Here is a 20,494-nt window from a genome sequence, read left to right as displayed (position 1 = left end):
AAGTAACCAGAGCCTCATCCTGGAGACATTCAAGTGAAGGTGAGGAGGGGCAGGGATAACCAAAGGGCAGGCAGAGCTGGAAGGCTTGAGCTGGCTTCCTATTTGCCAGGATATCACAGGCCAGATGGGTAGGCCTGGCTGAGTGTCACCCCGAGGCCAGGCTTCTCCTGCTTACACAGATGGGCTTTCTTCACCCCCTCACCACAAGGTGGCTTCTGTGTGGATTATGGTGACAGAGCCCTTCCCCAGAGTCCCACAGGCCAAGTCTTCCTTGCTGAGCAAGCCACTGAGCTTCCAAGGAGCATGCAGAGCTTTGGAGGATAGTCTCTCACCAGAGTGAAAGCAGTCACATGGCCACCCGTCCAAGAATGACATGGGTGGCACTCGCCATCACAGGGCTGACCCCAAGGAGCAGTCTCCTCATGCATTCTTGCCAAGAAAACTGACATCCAAATGTCCAGACATACTGAGGAAAAGCACTGAGGCAGCAGAGAAGCTGCCATCTAGAATTCTAAGGTCCGTGAAGCCAGGGCCCTGCAAAGAGAGGCAGAGCAGGGTGGTTTCGTGGAGTTAGGCAAGTGCAGCTGAAGCCAGGGAAATGTTTTCTGTCAAAGCAGATTGTGCACCAGGGTGTGTCCAGGAACATTTTAGCTCAAGGGGATAAATGTCCACTGCTGTGTGGAAAATGACTAGAGATGAGTCCTGGGGCTGTAGGGGTGTCAGCAAGGGCACACGCGCCCATCTGTCCCTGCTTTGCCATCAGTGTGTCTGCATGGTGGTCTGGTACCCCTGTGAATCTCTCTGTGTGACCCCACAGGCATCATGCTGGGCCGCATGGGTGACAGTGGGACCCCCCTGGTCAGCTTCTGTCAGTGCCTTAATGAGTCCGTCATGAAGATCGTGGCAGTGGCAGGGTGGTAAGTCTCCTCCAGGGAGAGTCCTCTTTCCTCCTCTCCTCCTGTCCTGGACACATCACTGAGCCATTCTTAAGGGAAATCTTAGGAGTACAACAAACTGTGCAGGAGGCTCAGCCTGGACCCGGGTCACCAGGGTTAGCTGACTGTGCAGGGTTCCCAGCCCAATCCAGCCTCACCTTCTGCTGTCTTGGCCTCAGTTTCCCCATGTTGAGGAGCCTGCTTAGCTCTGCTCTTGAAGAAAGCACACAACAGAAGTGAGACTCAGTAACTGCTCCTGGTTCAGAGTTCAGACCTTAGGTGCCTGATAGTCAGAGGAGCATGCAGAGGACTGACTGTGGTCACCTAGGAGGAATGACCTTGCTGAGCTAACATGGGGCTTCTTCAAAGACATGGCACCTGTCTAGGGCTGGGGCAACTGAGGGACCTGGCTCTCAGCTGGCCACCTCAGTCTCATCCTCGTGAGCCATGAGGGGCTTGAGATGGGATCATGCAGTGACAAGGTGCCAGGCGGGAGGGGACCCAGAACTGAACCTGAGGTCACTCTGCCACCCCAGGTACTTCCCCTTTGGCATTGTCTTCCTGATCGCTGGCAAGATCCTGGAGATGGATGACCCCAAGGCGGTGGGGAAAAAGCTGGGCTTCTACGCCGTGACTGTAGTTTGCGGGCTGGTGATCCACGGTCTCCTAATCTTGCCCCTGCTGTACTTCCTCATCACCAGGAAGAACCCCATCGTCTTCATCCGTGGTGTCCTCCAGGCTCTGCTCATTGCGTTGGCCACCTCCTCCAGGTAGCCCCAGATGAAGAGCTGAAAGGGTTGGGGTAGGCGGAACAGAACTCTGTCCGTCTGTCCAGCCGTCATTTACCTATAGCCACAGAACCACTGAAAGTGCTAACGTGGCTCCTCAGACAGTTCCTAGAGGTGGTGAATATGACCATATAGGGGCTTAACGCCTAAGGCGCTGCCTGCCTCGGTCATTCGTAAGGCCTCCCTTTGCCCATGGTCCCAAAGCTTCCTCAGTCTTCATGGAGGCCTGTCCTTACTCCATGGGCAGAGAGCGTGTATTGCTTTCACAGATCACGTGTTCCTGTCAGGGCAGATCCCGTGACACTGGAGGGGTGCTGTCTGTCTACTCCAGATGGAGTGTCAAAGCTGAGTAGCCTGTTTCAACCTTGGCAGTATTTCTAGACAGCCAAGGCTGGAGTCATAGTTCAGTTAAGCATGTCAGTGTCACTTAGCTTTCCCAGGCCTGAGTGACACCACACCTGGACTAGAATCATTTGTACCTGCACAGGATCACTTCAGAGGCTGAGATAATGCCCTGGAGTGAGAAAGCAAGTAGAACCCATGAAACCCATGCCCAGCCTTGGAGACTACCTACCACAGCTGAGGACCTAGGATGGTTAGAAGAAGAAGGGAGGAGGGGGACTAGGAGGGAGGGAGGGAGGGAGGGAGAAAGGGAAGGGAGGGAGTCATCACCCATGACTGTTTTGTCCTATGAGGAAATATTCTCCTGAGAGCAAGTGTCCAAACTCCCTGTGGAAGGAACTGTGGGCTTTGGAGCCCATCTTTCTGGGCCAAAGGCCTGGTGTTTCTTGCAGTCCTCACCTTTCTCGCCTGGGTCTCAATCTCTGGGGCTCTGCTGTGTTTTACCACTGTCAGAGGTACCCCTGCAGTGGGAACCCTTTTTCAGAGACTTAATATGGGTACTTCTCTTCTCTGAGTTCTGTGTGGCTTGATTTTGCAATCACCCTGTGACCTGGGAGTTATGTGCAACAGAAACCAAGGTGTCCAGGCTGCAGGGCTTGCTGAGGCCCTGTGGGAGGCTGAACTCAAGGCCCAGGCACTCTGGGAATCACCACTGCAGATACTTTAAGCCCACAGTGTAGCACTGTGCCACTGAAGCATTCCTCCCCATTGCCTTCCTCAGTACTCTTCCTGGGGTCATCCTACCAACCCAAGCTGACCCACGTGTATACCACACATTTCTGTCAGGGCATCAGTGAGCTGGCTCTCCCGTAGTGGCTCACTTCCGAGGCCCAGACCATCCTGGAGGAGGGTGGTGGGCAGACACCTGCCCCTCTGCCCATAGCTCAGCCACACTGCCCATCACCTTCAAGTGCCTGCTGGAGAACAACCACATTGACCGACGCATCGCCCGCTTTGTGCTGCCCGTGGGTGCCACCATCAACATGGACGGCACCGCACTCTACGAGGCTGTGGCTGCCATCTTTATTGCCCAGGTCAACAACTACGAGCTAGACTTTGGCCAGATCATCACTATCAGGTGTGTCCGAATGCCACATACTAGAGGGCCCCAGGGTCAGAAGGAGGGTATATGTCAGCCACAGGCAGGGCTAATGCGGGGGGGGGGGGGGGGTGTAGGGTAAGCCTGATCTCTGGGATCAGGGTGAGCCGAATCAAGAGCCAGGCTGAGGACCAGTAAGGCTGGTATCAAGCACAAGCTGCTGCAATGGGACAGAGTCTAAGGTCCCTGCATACAAGGATAGGCCCAGAGAAGGAGGTGGGGGGAGCTGTGCTGTAGACCACCAGACTCTCCAAAGGGCTATGAACAGGGACCTGCTCCTCTGAGAATCCCCTGATGGGATATCACAACAGACAGCCTCCACACCCTTGGCTGACCCCCAGGCCCTAGCATTCTGGTCTCCTTGGAGCCAGGGTTGTGGTGGGTATCCCCGCCACATCCTTCTCCCTCTGCAGCATTACAGCCACTGCAGCCAGCATTGGGGCGGCTGGCATCCCACAGGCGGGGCTCGTCACCATGGTCATCGTGCTCACCTCTGTGGGACTGCCGACCGATGACATCAATCTCATCATTGCTGTAGACTGGGCGCTGTGAGTGCTTTGTTGGGGTCCCCACCCAACCCCACCCTTGCTAAGGCTGTAGGGTGGGGAATTGCTATGTATGATATGCTAGGGCACCCCAGTAATCAACGCCGGTTGTGTAACTGGTGTCCCAGAATTCAAAAGTGAAAATGGAACCTTCTTGAAGTTCTAAATAGTGACCTCAGGTCTAGCCCCTCTAAACACAGGGCCTGTGTCACGAAGGGGCTTCCTCGGCTGCTCCCGCACCACTGCGGGTAGATTGGGTGCATGCCTGCCTGCGGTCACTGCCTGCGCCTCTGTGCAGTGGCCTCATGCTTTCCAGTTGAGCGTGGCCCTCTAGGAGCTCCCCGTTGAGGTTGCCGAAGCTCACTGTCCACTTTGGCTTGCCAGGGACCGCTTCCGAACCATGATCAACGTGCTGGGTGATGCACTGGCTGCGGGGATCATGGCCCACATCTGCCGGAAGGATTTTGCTCAGGACATGGGCACTGAGGTGAGAGTGGCGTCCCTCCAGGAAGCCTCTAAGACAGTGGTTCTCACCTGTGAGTGGCAACCCCTTTTGAGGTCTAACGACCCTTTCATAGGGGTCACATATCAAATGTCCTGCATGTCATATATTTACATCATAATTTATAACAACATGAGGGACTGTATTGGAGGGTTGCAGCATTAGGAAGGTTGAGAACCACTGTTCCAGGTGGGGCTGCAGAGTTCCAGATGTTCCACCCACCCACTGGGAAGCTTTTAGTCACATCCTCCACAGGCTGGGCTCCTTGTCCCAGCAGGTGACTAGCTTCTCTAACACCTATTCATGGAAGACCCACCATGCAGGGCACCCAGATCTAGCCAGTGAAACAGTGAGAAAACATCTTCCCTCTGAGAAACCCAGTCCCTCAGGCAGGATGTTTGTGGGGCAGCAGGGAGCTGTCTGGTATTCAGGATTGCCTGTATGTGTAGACATCTGTACCCTCTTCACTGCAAGGAAGCTGGGATTCAGGCAGGGAAGCTACTGTTCTCCGGACTAGACTCTGTAAGGCAAGTCCTTCATCTACCAAAATAGACGGCAGGAGGCAAGGCAGCTTACAAACTGGCGCCCAGCGCCCAGCGAGCCCTGTAACCTGCCAAGGCTACCCAGCTGCGTTTATAGGAACATCTCTTTCAGCGGCTCCCAGCCCCCTGAGACTGCTCAGCCTTACCTACCTCAGTCCCCCCTAGTGCTAACAAGGCCTGTTTCTTCTCCAGAAATTGCTACCCTGTGAGACCAAGCCAGTGACACTGCAGGAGATCGTGGCTGCCCAGCAGAACGGCTGTGTAAAGAGCGTGGCTGAGGCCTCAGAGCTAACCCTGGGCCCCATGTGCCCCCACCACATCCCAGTCCAGGTAGAGCAGGATGAGGAGCTGGTCACTGCCAGCCTAGACCACTGCATCATTGAGATCAATGAGCTGGAGACCAATGTGTGAGCCTGCAGGGCCACAGAGCCAGGCCATACCCTGGGGTTTGGGCTAAGGGTAGGAGTTGAACTCAAAACACACCTGAGCAGCTGACACATTCCACCCTGACAGGCTAGTCAGCCACTGGTGAGAAAGAGTATCTCAAAAAAGAGACAACTGTGAGCAGAGGCCCCAGTCAGCAACTATGGCTCTTGTGGCCCAGGACCTAGCTATGACAGTTTCTACATGAACCCACAAAGGTACCTGGTAGGGGTCTTTGCCTATACTTCATGGAAAAACAGTTTGGGGGCCTGAGAGCTAAAACCACTCCTTGAAATAAATGCTATGGCCAGGATGTTAATTCAACTCTTTGGAGTCTCCGCCACTCCCTTCTAATGAACAAGGCAGCCTGCAAGAAGAGTGAAAGAAGTTCTGCCTTCTCCAGGGTCCCCACGCCCACAACAGCTTCCAGCTCATGAAGATAAAACAACAGTGTCCCTGTTCCTGCCCCAGCTGTGTCCAGGCTGGGTCAACCCTGCTCCACCCCACAGCATGTGGTTTTAACTCAATAAGGGCTGGCCCATCCCAGGTCTGAGACCTGCTGCCTTCACATGTTACAGCCTGTCCATTTCTGTCCACCAGACCTCGCATCTAATATGGAGAGTGATGTCCACTAGGGCTGGGAGGCCCAGTGGGTACAGCCCTGCCAGCCTTCCATGAGATGGGTGGGCAAGATGGGCCATAAAGAGAAAGATCCAGCTTGGGATGCTCCAGCCAAGTAACTACCAGTACCTTGGGGTCTGAACTCTTTGTGTGGCAAAATGGAATGAGAGTCCCTAGTCCCTTCCATGTTTGCAATAATGTGATAAATAAAAGTCTTTGTTTTTTTTTTTTTTTTTTTTCAAGACTTATGGATGTGACAGACTATGTGTTTTGCTTTGTGCTTTGAGACAGGGTATTGTAAGGTAGGACTGGCTACCCATTATGTAGACTCTGCTAGTAGCAATCTTCCTGTTCCTGCCTCCCCAGCTACTGAGATAAGGCCTGAGCCACACTTTCCAGTTGAGACCAGACTCTGAGCAGCTTCTCTTTGTTGAGCTAATGCAAGCTGACAGCGTAGCTCATCCTGTCCTGGCCACTACAGTAAGGACAGGCCCCTCTGAGCTAAGCAATGCAGGAGACAGAGTATAAACAAGCCCATCCCAGCCACCTCAATAGGCCTAACTGTAGCTGGGCCTTTTCCAGGGCTGTTGTGGACAGACTTCCTTTCCTTGCTCAGCTTGATCTGGACCCTGGCTCTGAAATTAAACCTCAGAAAAGGAAGAAATCTCAGCCAAAGCTATCTTTGGTTAACGGTTTACCTTAGAGAAGGGCCTGGTCCAAACAGCCTGAGGGGAAGAGAAGGGTACTGACCATACAGTCCGTTCTAGGTGGGGTTGGAGGTGGAGGTGGGGGTATGGGTAGGGGGTATAACTGTGGTCTGGAGGGGTTATATACCAGGTCCATAAACACATGAGACCCAATGAAGAGACAGGCTTCCCCAAGAGCACACATTCTCACCTTTAAACTATATCTACTTCCTCCAGTGAGTGTAAAGACTCCAGGAAGGGCCTCAGCTCTAGGACACCCCTCCCATGCTACCACGCTCTACGGTTCTATCATGGGTCCACATAGCTATCCTTCATCAGTGGGAAAGATCAAATGTCCAGCCAGTTACTTTCTCCCTCATGTGCACGAGCTTTATTTGACCCTTCCCTGAGTCTCTCAAGACCTCTGAGGAATCCAGTTGTCTTTCCCTGCTAGCTAGGCAGGATTCTATATTTTGGTGAACTTGACAGATACCCACACATCTCTAGGTCAGGGAGATCTTTGCAGTTATTTAGATCCAAATAACAGCTAGGTACAGCCTCCCTACAGCTTTCAACCCAATCCCAGCTCTCCCTCATTGGGGTGGCATAACGGCCATCCCTCACCGTGTCCCTGGGAATACCTAAAAAGACCTTGTCCCCAAATCAGCCCTGTAGGAGGCCTCAGACCTGCCTTCTGCCTCCTCCCTTCTTGAACAGCACAGACCACCTCAGTAACATTAGTAACAGTACCTCCATGCAAAGGTGACTTTTCAGGTGAGCTCTAAACAGCCCAGGGCCCACCCATGGGTCGTCTGTTTGGAGGTTCAGCTTGGGGGCAGGGGGACTGTGAGGCCTGTTCAGCACTCCAACACTAAAGGCAGATTTCCACCCAAACAGCGTAGGCATCATGCCTTCCTGCCTTGCTACTATGCCCCATCCCTCCTCTGACTGTGCCACTCCTGTGGGGTCCCTCAGTGCTGGTGCTGGCCCTCATTCCTCTGGTCAGGGGGTGCTGCTTGCTGGATCTTGCCCATCCTGAGCAGATACCAACCCATCACCTGGAGGGAAGCACACACAGACACAGCATGATTGCAAGGGCAGGGATAATACTTTATATTAGTTTTTCTGTAACAGGTAAAATCAGCTTTGAGATTTTTATCTTCATATATATTTTTTTCTCCTTAAACAAAACCAAAGGTACCCAGAACTTCCCTGCAGAACTGAAGACCAATGCAGCTGCTGCCACTCCACCCCACCCCCAATTCCCACCATGCACTGCTTCCTCCTTTCCCTCCCAAGACTTCTTGAGGTTGTTCTCCAAAAGTGTCTGTGACCTGCTAGGGCACCACAAAAAGGGGGTCCCAGCAGTAGGGCTGCCCAGCACCTGGGGGAGGAGGTGAGGCCATGGTAGAAGGCAGAAGGTTCAAATCCCCATAGGGAAGGCACGAAACAAAAGCCAGCTTTTGAGTCTCAAAGAGTAGAAAGCACCCGGCCACAGAGCAAGGAGACAACTCTGCGTCTCTAAGGGAGGGACTAGAGGACAAGGCACATGGCCAACTGTTTTTGGCCAAAACTGGCCGGAAGCAAGAGCTTTTGGTAGCATAGGTCACTCTGTGTAAGTGAATAGGGGAGAGGGTAGTCGCCTGAGTGTACAAGGCCAGTGTGCAGTGTGGTCTCAGAGGTCAGGGTGTGTGTGTGTGTGTGTGTGTGTGTGTGTGTGTGTGTGTGTGTGATTGTGCAGAGAGCCAGTTTGGAAGGTCATATGCAGCTGGCCATCTATGTGGCCAAGCTGGGGGTGTGGCGGTGAAGTGGTATCTGCACATGTCTGACTGTGTGACACATTGCTGGAAGGAGTGGGACACGAGACTGTGTTCAGCCTGTGACTTTCAGATGCCTCTTGGGCTCAGCGTTGGGTGTGTCAGAAGGGGGCGCTCATGGGGCACAGGCCTGGGCTGCAGAAAGGAGTCCGGTAGTCCGTCATCCTGTGGAACACGTTGGAGAGTCAGGACGAGCTACAACCAGCCTCGGCTGAAGTGGATCAAAGTAAGGGGGTTTTGGAAGCCAGGCTGTGAGCAGGAATGAGGAGAAGCCCCTGGGAGTGTAGAACCAGGAGGCACCCAGCCCTGAATCCAGAACTCTTGGGGCTTCTCCCAGAAGTCTACTCAATTGACTTAACTATGGCTAACATTTCACAAAGCGGGAAGATTCTCCCTCACCCCAGAACTCCAGTCCTTTTCATGAGAACCAGGAGTCTTCATGGGATAGCGGTCACCCCTTCCTGCTGATCCCTGACTCTTAAGGACTGTGCCTCAGGACAAGGACTCGACTTCCATGGCTGGCCCTGGGAGCCAGGTCTGCCCCTTTAGGCTCATAGCCCTGTCATGAATCCAGCTCTCTCCATCATCCATCCACATAGATGTCACCATCCACCGACAACCCCCCCCCCACCAGCTCCTCTCTGCTCTGCTCCAGTTCTACTTCAAGTCAGCATCCTAACTGTGACCATGGCCACACCCTGGCCACACAGCTCCTAGCACATTCCCTGAGGTCTGACCTAACCTTAGCCCCTCTGACCACTGCTCTCTGCCTGGACCCTTCCTACCACCTCCCAGGTTTCAGCTTCCTCCCTGTGTCTCTGCTACCAACACTTCTATCTGCCCCTCCTCCTTACCAAGCCTAGTGCCTCAACCCAAACAAAAAGTCAGCCATAAATGAATCCAATTCTATGCTTAACATCACCCACTGCATGGACAGAAAGCTAAGATCCTCAGGCTGATGTGACTTGAGATCTAGCCATCAAGCCACTAGCCTGCCTGTGACTGCAGCCACAGCTCCCTGGCCCTCCTTCCACAATGGGACAATTACCAACCTCCTGCAATCCTTACAGCAGCGCTCAGACCCATGCTCCTCAATGTGCCACCCTCCCTCCCCAGCGTAGCCCATGCTGGGCATCCTTGCCACCAGTGCCAAAAGGAGTACCAAATAGTTTTACCTGAGTTTTACATGGCCTCCCCTCAGCTACCGCCACTCCAGAGCAAAAACACTCCCTACCTTCCAGGTCATTCTCTCCACCCCCACCTCTCCCTCAGCCGCTCCCTAGGACATCACAATGACTCCATGTAGTCCTTATGCACAGCAGTGCCCACCTCCCTCAGGCTCTTAGTACTGAAGCAGTTTGAGTCCCTCCCACTTCTAGAGAAGCCCATGAATGTATTATGTGTGTGAGTGTGGCCACATATAAGCCTGTGAGAATGGGTACCCATAGACACCTCTATGCATATATCCATAGGCACACTTGTGCACACAGATATGCACATGTTATTGTCTATGATTGTGTTATATGTATGTGCAAACTCCCTGTGCATTAACTACCTGTGGCTGCCCTCTCCCTCCCTGCCCTAGACAAGCTCTTCAAGTCCCCTCAGTGTCTTACCTATCTCAAGGCCTACAGTGACTAGATCCTCATCTCTTGTCCAGGCCCCTCTCCTCAGAGCCCCAGACTTAGAAGTCTCCGTACCCCCAGAGTATCTCTCAGCACAATACTCATCTCCCTGAACTAGAACCAATGCCTTAGCTCAAACTGGCTTCCATGGGCACACACACACACACACACACACACACAGACACACACACACCTCACATGGTACAATCCTACATGCAAATGAAATGACAGGTTTTCAAAATGAAGGGATAGAACAGAGACGGGTGAAGTTGACACACAGAGAGCCAAGGCAGGTAAGGGATAGCAGGGCGTGGTCAGGGACAGCAGGGTGTGGTGAGAGGTGCTGTCACACGAACACAGACCACCTACCTGGTTCACATCCACGTCACTCTGTCCTATCTTGTTTGCTCTTCCTCTTCTTCCTCCTCCTCCTCCTCTTCTTCCTCTTCCTCATCTTTGTGGCCTCTGTCCTTGGAAACGTTACCAAACTCAAAGTTGCCTTCAATGTCCAAGACCTGCAGGTGTTTCAGCCTCCGGAAGGCACTTTCCACCACGGAGCCCACGGCCAGCTTGTTGAACCTGAGTGGTGGTCCATGGGTCAGCGGCAGGAAGCCTGGCTGATGCCCTCACACCTACCCAGCTCAGAGGGGAAAGGGCAAGGAGGGGGTATTCAGGAAGTGCCACAGCAAGTTTTGAAGGTGGAGGGTCAAGAAGCATGGTGCACCGTGGCAAATAGACCTGTTAGGATATCAGTCGCAGGGGGTAGCAGAGCCTATCTATCCATAGTCACTTCATGTGCAGAGCGACAGCCACGGGAGTGCCTCTGCTGCCCTCCCCCACTAACCTCAAGATCTGACAGGCACACAGGCAAGGCCATGGCTGACTTGGTAAGGGATGTACTCAGCCCAACAGGCCAAGTCACACCACCCAGTGTCATCACCCTGGGCCTGTCTTCTAATCTGTCTTCTCTCTGATTTGGGTGGGTTGAGTTGGAGTGAGGGAGGGAGGTCTGAGAAGAAGCCAGAGTCTGTGGGGTCTGAGTTCCCTGAAGTCCTAACCCCAGAGCCCAATGGGGGTCTAGGCACCTGTGTTCTTGGTCTGACACCTGAGCCCCATCTGGCTGACTGAACACAGTTGTCACTCATGTCTTCACAGCTGGGCGTTACCAGTGAGATGGTCTCGGGCTTCCTCCTGTACCACATCAGCATCAACGGCACCATGCACTTGTCTTCAATGTTTCTGATGCCCACTAACAGACCTGTGAGCCATTGCAGGCCTGGCAGAGTATGCTCACCCTCAGGGACTGAGGTGGCACGGGCTTGTGGGGTCCTGCAGTGTACTCAGGGCTCCCTGGCCAGTCAATATCGAAGTCAATATCCACACGCACAGTCTACCTGCCAGCTGCTCCCCCAGGTCTCAGTTGTTTATCTACTATTATATGTGCTGTCAGGGGGTGCAAGCAGGGCTGCAGGGACTTCCTACCTGAGAAAGATCCCCTTGAGATTGGGTGTGGAGTCAAAGGCGTTGGCAGGAACGGCACTAATCTTGTTATTCTGCAGGTACAGGTGCTCCAGTGATGGGGGGAGTCCCTCGGGGATCTCTGTGAGCTGATTCCCAGCGATGTCCAGCAGCTGCAGGGGTGAGGGGGGGTCAAGGATGCCCACTTGTGCAGAGCACTTACCAGCTTACAGACTCCCACCAAGCCACAATCTGTCTCATCTCTAGTGAGGGGAAGGGTCTGACAACCACGATTTCCAGGTGGGGAAGCAGCTCAGGGAGGTTAATCCATTTGTAAGAGGATAAAGTGTACTGTGCCAGACTTCACACACTTGTTCTAATTGATGTGGGTCCTACCCAGCCCCTCCTGCCTTTGCACATGAAGTCATAGCCCAGCTGCCTGCATGCATGTCACAGTCTTTCCTCTTCAGCCTACTTGTCACTCCCATCCGACTAAATGCATCAAGATCCACATGTGCAGGTCACATGTGCAGGGGTCAGTAGAGCGGGTACAAGGCTTGTAGAAACCCTGGCACAGCCAGCAGGCCCCAGGGCTGGTCAGTCTTTGAGTTACCTCGTGCCTGGAGCCCAGGATCAATAGCCAGGGGAGTGGGGGAGGGGACCTGGCACACACTGGCTCTGTGGCCACCCTTATTACCTCTCACAATGCCAATGCACCTTCTCCAGAGCCACACTAGTGCTGCCCTGGGACAGGACTACGTGATCTGTAAGGCCCTTCATCATCTCGAGATGCTGGGATACAGGGTCATCCAACAGGCTCACATCCCACACAGCTTGGTAAGTTAGCATCAGGACAGCAGCCCAAAACTTCCAATTCTGTCACCTCCCCGGCCCACAGGGCTTATTTTCCATTTTGTCTCTACAGCCATTGGCACCGTCCCCAGTCTCTGCTCTGTCAGTCCCTCCCTCATTCATTCCACAGATAGGTGCCCATAGGTGCTGGAGCACAGACTCCGTGAGACACCATCGCCACTCTCAGGAAACCAGTCAGGCTGAGGAGATGGACCAGAGCCTGACAAAACAAGCCATGGGCTTGGCTGTAATGAGGGAGTGGGGAAGGGATTCATCCAGCTTTGAGCCAGGAAATGCTTTCCAGGGCATTAGCACAGGGTGGATTTGAGGCAAAAGGAGCAAGTTGCCAGTCAAAAGACACAGTGTAAGGGGGAATCCCCACTTGCTCGCTCACCAGGCTGAGGCTCGGGGAGGTATCTAACCTACCTGTCCCTGCCAAAGGGTAAGAATATTTCCTAGGCAAGGTTACACTCAGGCTGAGGCCTAGATGGACCCTAACAAGAGTGGTGCTCCCTTATAACGCATAGGCTCCCCAGCTCTGGAATGACAGTGTCTAGTACAAATGTGGGGACTCTAAGACTTATGGAATGAATGAATGAATGAATGAATGAACAAAGGAACAAATGAATAAGATGTCTTCAGTAAGCAAGGCAGTACTGTGCTTTCAGTAGAAGGGCCACTGTGTGCTGGAGCAGCAGCAGAGGAGGGCTTAGAGTCTGGCCTGGGACTTCAGGGAAACAGGGAGCTGTAGAAGACTGGGAAGGAACCTGTGTGAACAGGTGCTTTTCAAGTACCGGAGTGGTGAGTCGGAGTGCTGAGATCCTAGGCCGGTAAGGTTCAGTTGAGAAATCCAGTGGCTTGGCTTGGGGCATAAGCAGCCCAGCTGGAGAGCTGTAGCTGGGTTAGGTGCTAGTGGGCTGCCTGAGGCAGGCAACAGAGACAAGGGTAGCTTCCAAGTTTCCCTGGTGGGTATGGCCCCTCACACTTAGTGAGTTAGCAGGTGTGGAGGGTTCCAGCCAAGTTGTGCTCCTGAGGAACAGCTATAAGGGCTGCACCGAGGCTGGATTCTGGTGTGTGGCTCTCAGCACGGAAGTCTGGATGAGGAGAGGCCCCAGCCTTGCTGCAGAGCCAGCTTCCTCATCCATCTCACCCTGCTAAGCTCAGGGCACCTCCTGGCTTCTCTCTGGACCCACCTCTCCCCAGCATTCTTTGAAAACACCCCAGTCCTGATGGCAATTCCCACCCCACGGCCAGTGGTGAGCACGTCAGACTAAAATGTGGGCCCCTCCTTCTATCCCGTGGTAAACTAACCTGGCTACATAGAGACAAAAGTTACTGGGTTCACTGTGCCCTTTGCTCTGCACTTATAAGTAGGTTGGATTGTGTGGCCATGGCCTTCCTACACTAAGGCCCGCCTCCCCAGCATGTACCCAATGAATAAGCTCAGTCTGGCTATCCCACCGGAACCTGGCACAACTGTCACTCATCCTAGCAGCTGAGTAGGCTCATCCTAGTAGGTCCTCCCTCCTTCTTTCTCCCTGTGCCCCGCCCCCCACATGGCCTAGTCCTGTAGTACCTGCAGACCAGCAAGGTCCACCCAGGCACGGGGTCCCAGGGCCCGGCTTCGCAGTCGGTTGTCTGTGAGGTAGAGTTCCCGAAGCTGAGCCATGCCACCTAGTGCCCCACGTGCCAGGGCAGCCAGCTCATTACGCTTGACCTTGAGCACGTGTACATTTTTAGGCAGGCCTGGAGGCAGTGTTTGCAGGCGGTTGCCAGACAAGTCAAGTGACCGCAGCAGGCGTAGCTTGCGGAAGGCATCTCGGTGCATCTGTGGGCTGGTGATGCGGTTGTAGCTGAGGTTGAGCTCTTCCAGGAAGTAGGTGGTGGCAAAGTCCTCACGGCCTATGCCTGTAATCTGGTTGTGCAGGATCATGAGGGTGCGCACTCGGCGGGGCAGGCCGCTGGGCACACGTTCCAGCGCGTTGTTGTATAGATGCACTGTGTGGAGCCTCTTGAGACCCTGGAAGGCCAGTGGGTGGATGCCCTTGGCCTGCAGCTGGTTACTGTGTAGCAGCAGGTACTCCAGGTTGCGAATGGGTGTCAGTACATCAGCATCTACACTCTGGATGACATTTTTCTCCAGGTGCAGCAGGACCAGGCTGCGGGGAAGACCCGCTGGAACCCTTGACAGGTTGTTGCTGGATAAGTCCAGGTACTCCAGGCTGGACAGCTTCCTGGAGAAAAGAGGAAGCTGAGATGCTAGGCAGGAGGCCACAGCCATCTGCAGTCTCAGCAGCCTTTGTCTATACACAAGACTTGTTCCCAGAGACAGAAATGGCAACAGACATAAGCCCCAAAGATTCTCCAGAGAAAGCAACCAAGAAAAAGTGGACACGTGACTGTACAGCTGAGACAAGCTGAGACGGCCAGGTGTTGGATACTGCCAGGTGGTGATGCAGAGGATGCAGTGACACAGGGACCCACCAGAAGGTCTCGTTGTCCAGACCGTCATCGGTCAGGTAGTTGTTTTGCAGGTACAGCTCTCGCAGGTTGCTCAGCTCACTAAAGGCCCCAGGGGGGATCTTCTCTAGCTTATTGTTCTAGAAGGAAAGGGAGGGATGAGGCGGAGTGAGAGGCAGAGGCAAGAGCCAGGCCTCAGGATGAGATGTGCAGAGGAGCCTGGGGGCTACCAGGAGGGGAGTCAGACCTGAACATCTGGGTGCTCTGACAGCCCCCACTCTGAAGGCCAGGTGCCCAGACTCCTGCCTGCTCCCCTAGGTAGCTAATACCCTGCAATGTCCTCTCAGATTCACTCGGCATCGCCCAGCTGGGCCATGCTTCTCCTCGGCAGTTCTGTGCCCGGGACATGGGTCTGCCTCTACCTCACCTGCCCTCCCCTTTCCCCACCTTGAGGTGCAGCTTGTACAGAGCAGGCGGCAGGTGCTTGGGCACGTGACGCAGGAAGTTGCTGGACAGGATGAGGATTTCGACGTTGCTGGAGCCATTGAACATGTTGTCCGGCAGCCCGGCGTCTGCTAGCTTGTTGTTGTGCAGGTACACAGACCTGCAGGATCGAGGTACAGTCCTCACCCCACCAGGGCTCCCTGGCCATAAGCTAGCTTTGCTGTGTGCCTTCAAACTCCTATTCAAGCTGAAGTAGGGCCTGGGATACTTTTCTACCCCCTTAACCCGGGGACACAGAGTTAAAGAACTTTAGAACCCCCACATGGTCAAGAACAGGGGTCAAAGGCTTGAAGTCACCATATAAATCAACAGCAGAAACAGGACATCCTGGTCCAAGCCAGGCACCTGCATCTGAAGCCCTGCAGAAAAGTCCCGGGAGTGGTTATACCTCCTTTAACAGCTTCAAAGAAGGGCATCTGTGCCTGCTGGAAGTGGCTTTTTCTACCTAAACCCTACCACTCCCGTGCATAGGCTCTTAATCCTCATTTACTGGATGGAGGCCTCCTCATCCCTCAGGTTTCAGCCTTCTGGTTCCTGAGCTCCGATAGGCCCTGGGTGTTCCTCACCACACACCCCTGAACACAGCCCATAGTTCACGGCACAGCAAGCCCCTTCTCAGGGCTTGCCTGTGTCTCCTGCTTTGCCTCAGCTTCCCCCAGACTTCCCACACTCACTCCATATGTATACATTCCCATATACCCAGGCTCATCCCTCTGACCTCTGACCTCAGATTTGGCTTTTGGCCAAAGGTGAGTCCATAGATCTTAGTGAGATAATTGGCAGCGAAGTCCACACTGATCAGGGCATTCGGCAGGAATCGGGGTGCCAGCGTGAGCTGGAAAGGGAAGAGCCAACAGAAAGACCAATAGAGGTATAGAAACTAGCTCCGGGCCCCGCCGCTGGGCTCGCCTGCTCCCCTTCCCTTGTTCTTCCCTGACAGTGAAGCCACTCTTCCAATGTAGAAACTTGTTCCATCTTTTGATAAAACAAAATGTGTCCAGCTCCTACAGCCCTTAGCTTGGCAAGCAATGCCTTTTGCACCTGTCCCCACTCTTCTGGCCTCCGGGCTCACGGGAAGGATTAGAGGTCGGAAGAATTAGTGAGAATTGAGAAGTGTCTGACTACTCCATGGGTGGAGGGCATGCCATACTTTCCTTTTATTATTTACTTGTATACATTTTGAAACAATGTCTCCTTGTGTCCAGGCTTGTATCCAATTCCTGGACTCAAATGATCCTCCCTCCTGAGAGTACTGGGGAGTATGAACACAGGCCACCTCAACTGAACAGCCTTGCCGGGGCCCAGGCTAGAATCTGCCTGCCCTTCATGCCTGACTCAAATGCTGTCACCTTTTCAAGTGCCTGTGTGACATGTTGGGCTCCCCCTCCACCTGTGTGCTGGAGGTATTGGCAGCTTCATTATCAGACATGCTCTAGGTTATAGGGGATGCTGTGTGTCCCCTTTTCAACATCCAGGGCAATAGGGACCCAGAGGCCAGACTGGCAAGGGCACTGGGAAACAACCACAGAGCTCAAGGAAAGACAGAGGAGGGTAAGGAACCCTGCCCACTCCAGGGAAGCCTGCCCACTCTAGGAAAACCCACCCACCCCAGGGAAGCCCGCCCATTCTAGGCAAGCCCACCACCCCAGGGAAGCCCGCTCACCCCAGGGAAGCTTGCCCAACCCAGGGAAGCCCACACACCCTCTATGGCCCTCACCTTGTTGTTGGCCAGGTACAGGTAATTGAGGCTAGTAAGATGCTCAAATGCCTCCTCTGGGAGCCCTTTAAAGGACAGGTCAGAGCCCTGGATGAAGGAGATGCGACAGGGGAGCAGGCAAACCCCCACCTTGCTAGGCAGCTCCCTCCTTTCCCAGTCAGCTCCAGCGTCCACCCTGCCTTCCTTCTCCTCATGTGGCTCAAGCAGAGAAGCAGGCAGCTAAGGCCTTGCTGAGGGACTGAGGGACCCAGTCTAATCCTTTGACCAGGAAGGAGTGCTCCAGAGGTGTGTGGGGGGGGGGGGTGGAAGGGGAGGATGGCTGCAGGGGGTCAGAGCCCCTTTTCAACTTCAGCCCCACCTATAGGCATGAGCAGCCAAACTGGGCAAGCAGGACAGGCCTCCCCTCCCCCACCCTCCCAATCCCCTCAGACAGATGTCTTGTTACAGTTAGACTGGCCTTTCTCCAGTCCTGAGCTGGACTCTGACATCCAGTTCCCTCTCCGGGACCACCAGATGCTGGGACTGGCCCAAGTCAATGGAGAGGGAACAGTTACATAAACCATGGACTGTCTCTCCAGGGAATACCCTGCTGTGGAGTGTGATTTGACAGCCAGAGAGAGCTCTAGCAACAGTAAAGAGAGAAACAAATTGCTAAGTGAAACAAAACAGGCCTCCACACCATTGTGGGAATTCAGCTGTGGGTTAAAGTCCACGATGAATGACTGCAGGTCACAAGCGGTGGTTGTGCATTGTATAAACTCACCCAAACACAGCAAATTGGACTGGACTTTTAGACTGAGTCACTTATGGTACATACATTACATATAAATAAAGCTACTTTCTTTTGAAATGAGGGAGGGAGAATCCCAAAATCTTAATATTGATTTATTCAAAGTGGAGGTTTATGAGGGATTTTTCCCCTTCCACTTTGTTTTCCAAAAGTTCTATCCGAATTATGTACTATGTTTGTCTTCAGTGGGGGTGGGGAAGGAACTTAAGAATGCTGCTTTTGGATTCTAAGGGCCCTTGCAAATTGAAGAGTCTCTGACAAGGTCCCAGGAAGTCTGTGCTCTCAATATCCCAGGTCCCACCTCCTGGGTCTTAAGACAGTCATAGCAGGCTCAAGCTCATATCAGAGCCACCTCCCCCTGCCAGCCCAACCCCAGCCTAGGCTCCCCTTCACCCTGAGGCTTGAAGGACTAAGTTCTCCTCATGGCCACCATCCCCCTCGGGCCTCTGATTAGCCGCCCATGTCCCACAGTCCTCACCTCGAGATGTTAGACGATTGTTCTGTAGGTTCAGTGTCTCCAGCCTCTGCAGCCGAGAAAGCTCCTCTGGGTAGATCTTCTCCAGCTGGTTGTTCTGCGTGGAGATGGGGCAGCAGCAGGTTGGGGGTAGGGTCGGGGGTGCGTGAGACTTCTGTTCCTACCCTTGGCCCTGGGAGCATCCCTTTCTTGGGCACCTGTCTTGGAATTCTCTCCTGAGACAGACAGCGCACAGCGATGGACACGGAGGTGTGTGAGTCCTGCTCCTGAAGAGCCCACAGGCAGACATCTACCCACAGTTCGGACCGCACCAAGTGACAGGCACTTGGAGCTGATCCTAGACAGAAGCATTTCCCCTTCTTTGGCCCTGTAGTCCGCACTCCCCTTAGAATACAAGGTATCTAACCATGTGCTCTGGAGAGCTCTACTGAGCTGGAGGAAGAACCTGAGCTAAACCCCATAGCTCCATTAGCACCATAGCTTAAGTCCTCCCCCTCCATCTCTTCCTTCCTTCCTGCCTTCCTTCCTTCCTTCCTTCCTTCCTGCCTGCCTGCCTGCCTGCCTGCCTGCCTTTCATTCTTTCTTTTCCTTTCTTTCTTTCTTTTTTTCTTTTGTTGTTGTTTTTCAAGACAAGGTTTCTCTGTGTAACCCTTTTTGTCCTGGAACTCACTCTATAGACCATGGTGGCCTCAAACTCAGAGTTCCACCTGCCTCTGTCTCCTGAGTGTTGGGATGGCAGCATGGCTAAGCCCTTTTATCTGTACTGGACTTCTTTGTTTACTCATTTGTCAGTTTCACCCATGAACTGTGAGCTCCTGAAGTCAGAGTGGGACCATGCCCTTCCTACACATCCAGCACCACACAGAACCAGAGGTGCCATAGCAGGTACATGAGACAGTCTGCATGTGACTAGGTGGGCAAAGGAGCCTAATAAGAACTACCTTCAATGTGTCCTCTCCTCTCATTGGCCCACAGCCCGCCAAGCCCCACCCTCCAACCCCAGTGGCCACAGGCAGACCTCCCACCTTCTCTTGATGTCCTCTGGAGAGAGTAACAGTTCCTCTCCTCATCTAGGGCTGTCCATCCAGTGGGCCTCAGCTGGGGCCAGCACTCTATGGAGCTCTGAGCTCACTGCCTCCAGGAATTGAATCCCCTTCATTTGGCTTTCCTAGTCCTGTAATGGTGTTAGCAGCACCCTATCCATCCAGGGCTGGGCAACTATGTGCCCAGGGTGAGACATTTTTACTCTAAAGTTTTTGTGGCAGCCTAGACTTTTCCACAAACCAGCAGGCTATATCTTGGGGTTCTGTAACCAGAACATCACAATTACTCCAAGGGTGGGACCAGGATTCCATAAGTCTGATCTCCCCTGTTACTCTGAATCTGGGGGTGGGGTAGTGAGGAACCATAAAAATTGGAGGATCTGATTAAGAAGGGAGTATACAAGGGCTGGGGATAACTGCTGGGGCAGCATGAGCCTCACCTGCAAGGAGAGATGGTTGGTATGCTCAGGCAGGTCGCCTGGAAACTCACGAAGGTCAATGCCACCACAGTCCACAACACCCTCCTGGGAGCAGGCACAATCTCGGGGACAGTCAATGGTGGCTGGGCCAGGTTCTGGCTCCTCAGAGCTCAGAACTAGCACTGGCTGCTCCTCTTCCTCCACAAATTCATTCTCCTCAGGGCTCAGGGTGTGGGTGTCACTTCGGCCAAACGCAGGTGCCCTCATAGGCAGCACAAAGCCCAGAAACAGCTGAGACACCAACAGCAGGAGTGGCAGGCCCCAGCTGCCCGCCATGGTGCCTGTTGGAGGAGTGCCAGGTGATGCAATGGCCATATACACTGGGCATGCATACAGGAAGTCATGATAGGTCATGAGACAGTTGGCACTTAGACTTTGATGACTGCCACCCTGTCTTATCAGAAATACCCCTGTGGTGATAGAAGTGCCATGAAGCCTTGTCCTTAGTCAGGGCTGCAAACCTTCTGTAACTCTCACCAGCCTGGGTCTGAGGAATCTGTACCCTTATTTCATAGGAAGGAAGCTGAGGCAGGACCTACTTTGTTAAACTGCTGTTGCTCTGACAGTCAATGTGGCAGACCTTTGCCCATCCCCTAGCAGGTGTGTCCCTGTGCTCTAGCTCCCATGTAGGGCCCCAGGGCTCGGCCCTGACACTCTTCCAACTCTTTCTCCCAACACATTACACAGGATAGTGAGGGGGAAACCCGTAGTGGTCCCTGCATCCAGGCTTT

At 53.6% G+C, this 20,494-nt stretch overlaps 2 protein-coding genes across 14 annotated transcripts in view; one reads left to right on the top strand and one right to left on the bottom strand.

Moving 5' to 3' along the window:
- Positions 1-6,105, top strand: part of Slc1a7 (solute carrier family 1 member 7) — a 45,340-nt gene extending 39,235 nt beyond the window's left edge. For 2 of the 4 annotated variants that reach the window (XM_076934512.1, XM_034503906.2), the window contains 6 exons: positions 818-917; positions 1,472-1,705; positions 3,009-3,203; positions 3,638-3,772; positions 4,154-4,256; positions 5,006-6,105. In XM_076934512.1, coding sequence (XP_076790627.1) covers positions 818-917; positions 1,472-1,705; positions 3,009-3,203; positions 3,638-3,772; positions 4,154-4,256; positions 5,006-5,224 — 986 coding nt within the window. In that variant the 3' untranslated portion in view covers positions 5,225-6,105. The remainder of the gene's footprint in view (positions 1-817; positions 918-1,471; positions 1,706-3,008; positions 3,204-3,637; positions 3,773-4,153; positions 4,257-5,005) is intronic. The other 2 variants (XM_034503908.2, XM_034503909.2) reach the window with 2 other exon arrangements.
- Positions 1,593-20,494, bottom strand: part of Podn (podocan) — a 25,848-nt gene continuing 6,946 nt past the window's right edge. For 6 of the 10 annotated variants that reach the window (XM_034503900.2, XM_034503903.2, XM_034503899.2 and 3 more), the window contains 10 exons: positions 19,725-20,044; positions 18,245-18,338; positions 16,977-17,041; positions 15,985-16,094; positions 15,203-15,359; positions 14,780-14,895; positions 13,872-14,529; positions 11,468-11,616; positions 10,355-10,564; positions 7,633-8,525 (listed from right to left, as the gene is read on the bottom strand). In XM_034503900.2, coding sequence (XP_034359791.1) covers positions 10,381-10,564; positions 11,468-11,616; positions 13,872-14,529; positions 14,780-14,895; positions 15,203-15,359; positions 15,985-16,094; positions 16,977-17,041; positions 18,245-18,338; positions 19,725-20,039 — 1,848 coding nt within the window. In that variant the 5' untranslated portion in view covers positions 20,040-20,044 and the 3' untranslated portion in view covers positions 7,633-8,525; positions 10,355-10,380. Of the gene's footprint in view, positions 1,724-6,961; positions 7,602-7,632; positions 8,610-10,354; positions 10,565-11,467; positions 11,617-13,871; positions 14,530-14,779; positions 14,896-15,202; positions 15,360-15,984; positions 16,095-16,976; positions 17,042-18,244; positions 18,339-19,724; positions 20,045-20,494 lie in introns of those variants that run through there. The other 4 variants (XM_034503898.2, XM_076934510.1, XM_034503896.2 and 1 more) reach the window with 4 other exon arrangements.

This window comes from Arvicanthis niloticus, chromosome 5 (assembly GCF_011762505.2).
Source record: "Arvicanthis niloticus isolate mArvNil1 chromosome 5, mArvNil1.pat.X, whole genome shotgun sequence".
NCBI lineage: Eukaryota > Metazoa > Chordata > Mammalia > Rodentia > Muridae > Arvicanthis > Arvicanthis niloticus.
Note: the sequence above shows the minus strand (reverse complement) of the source record. Positions and strands in the feature narration are given on the sequence as shown.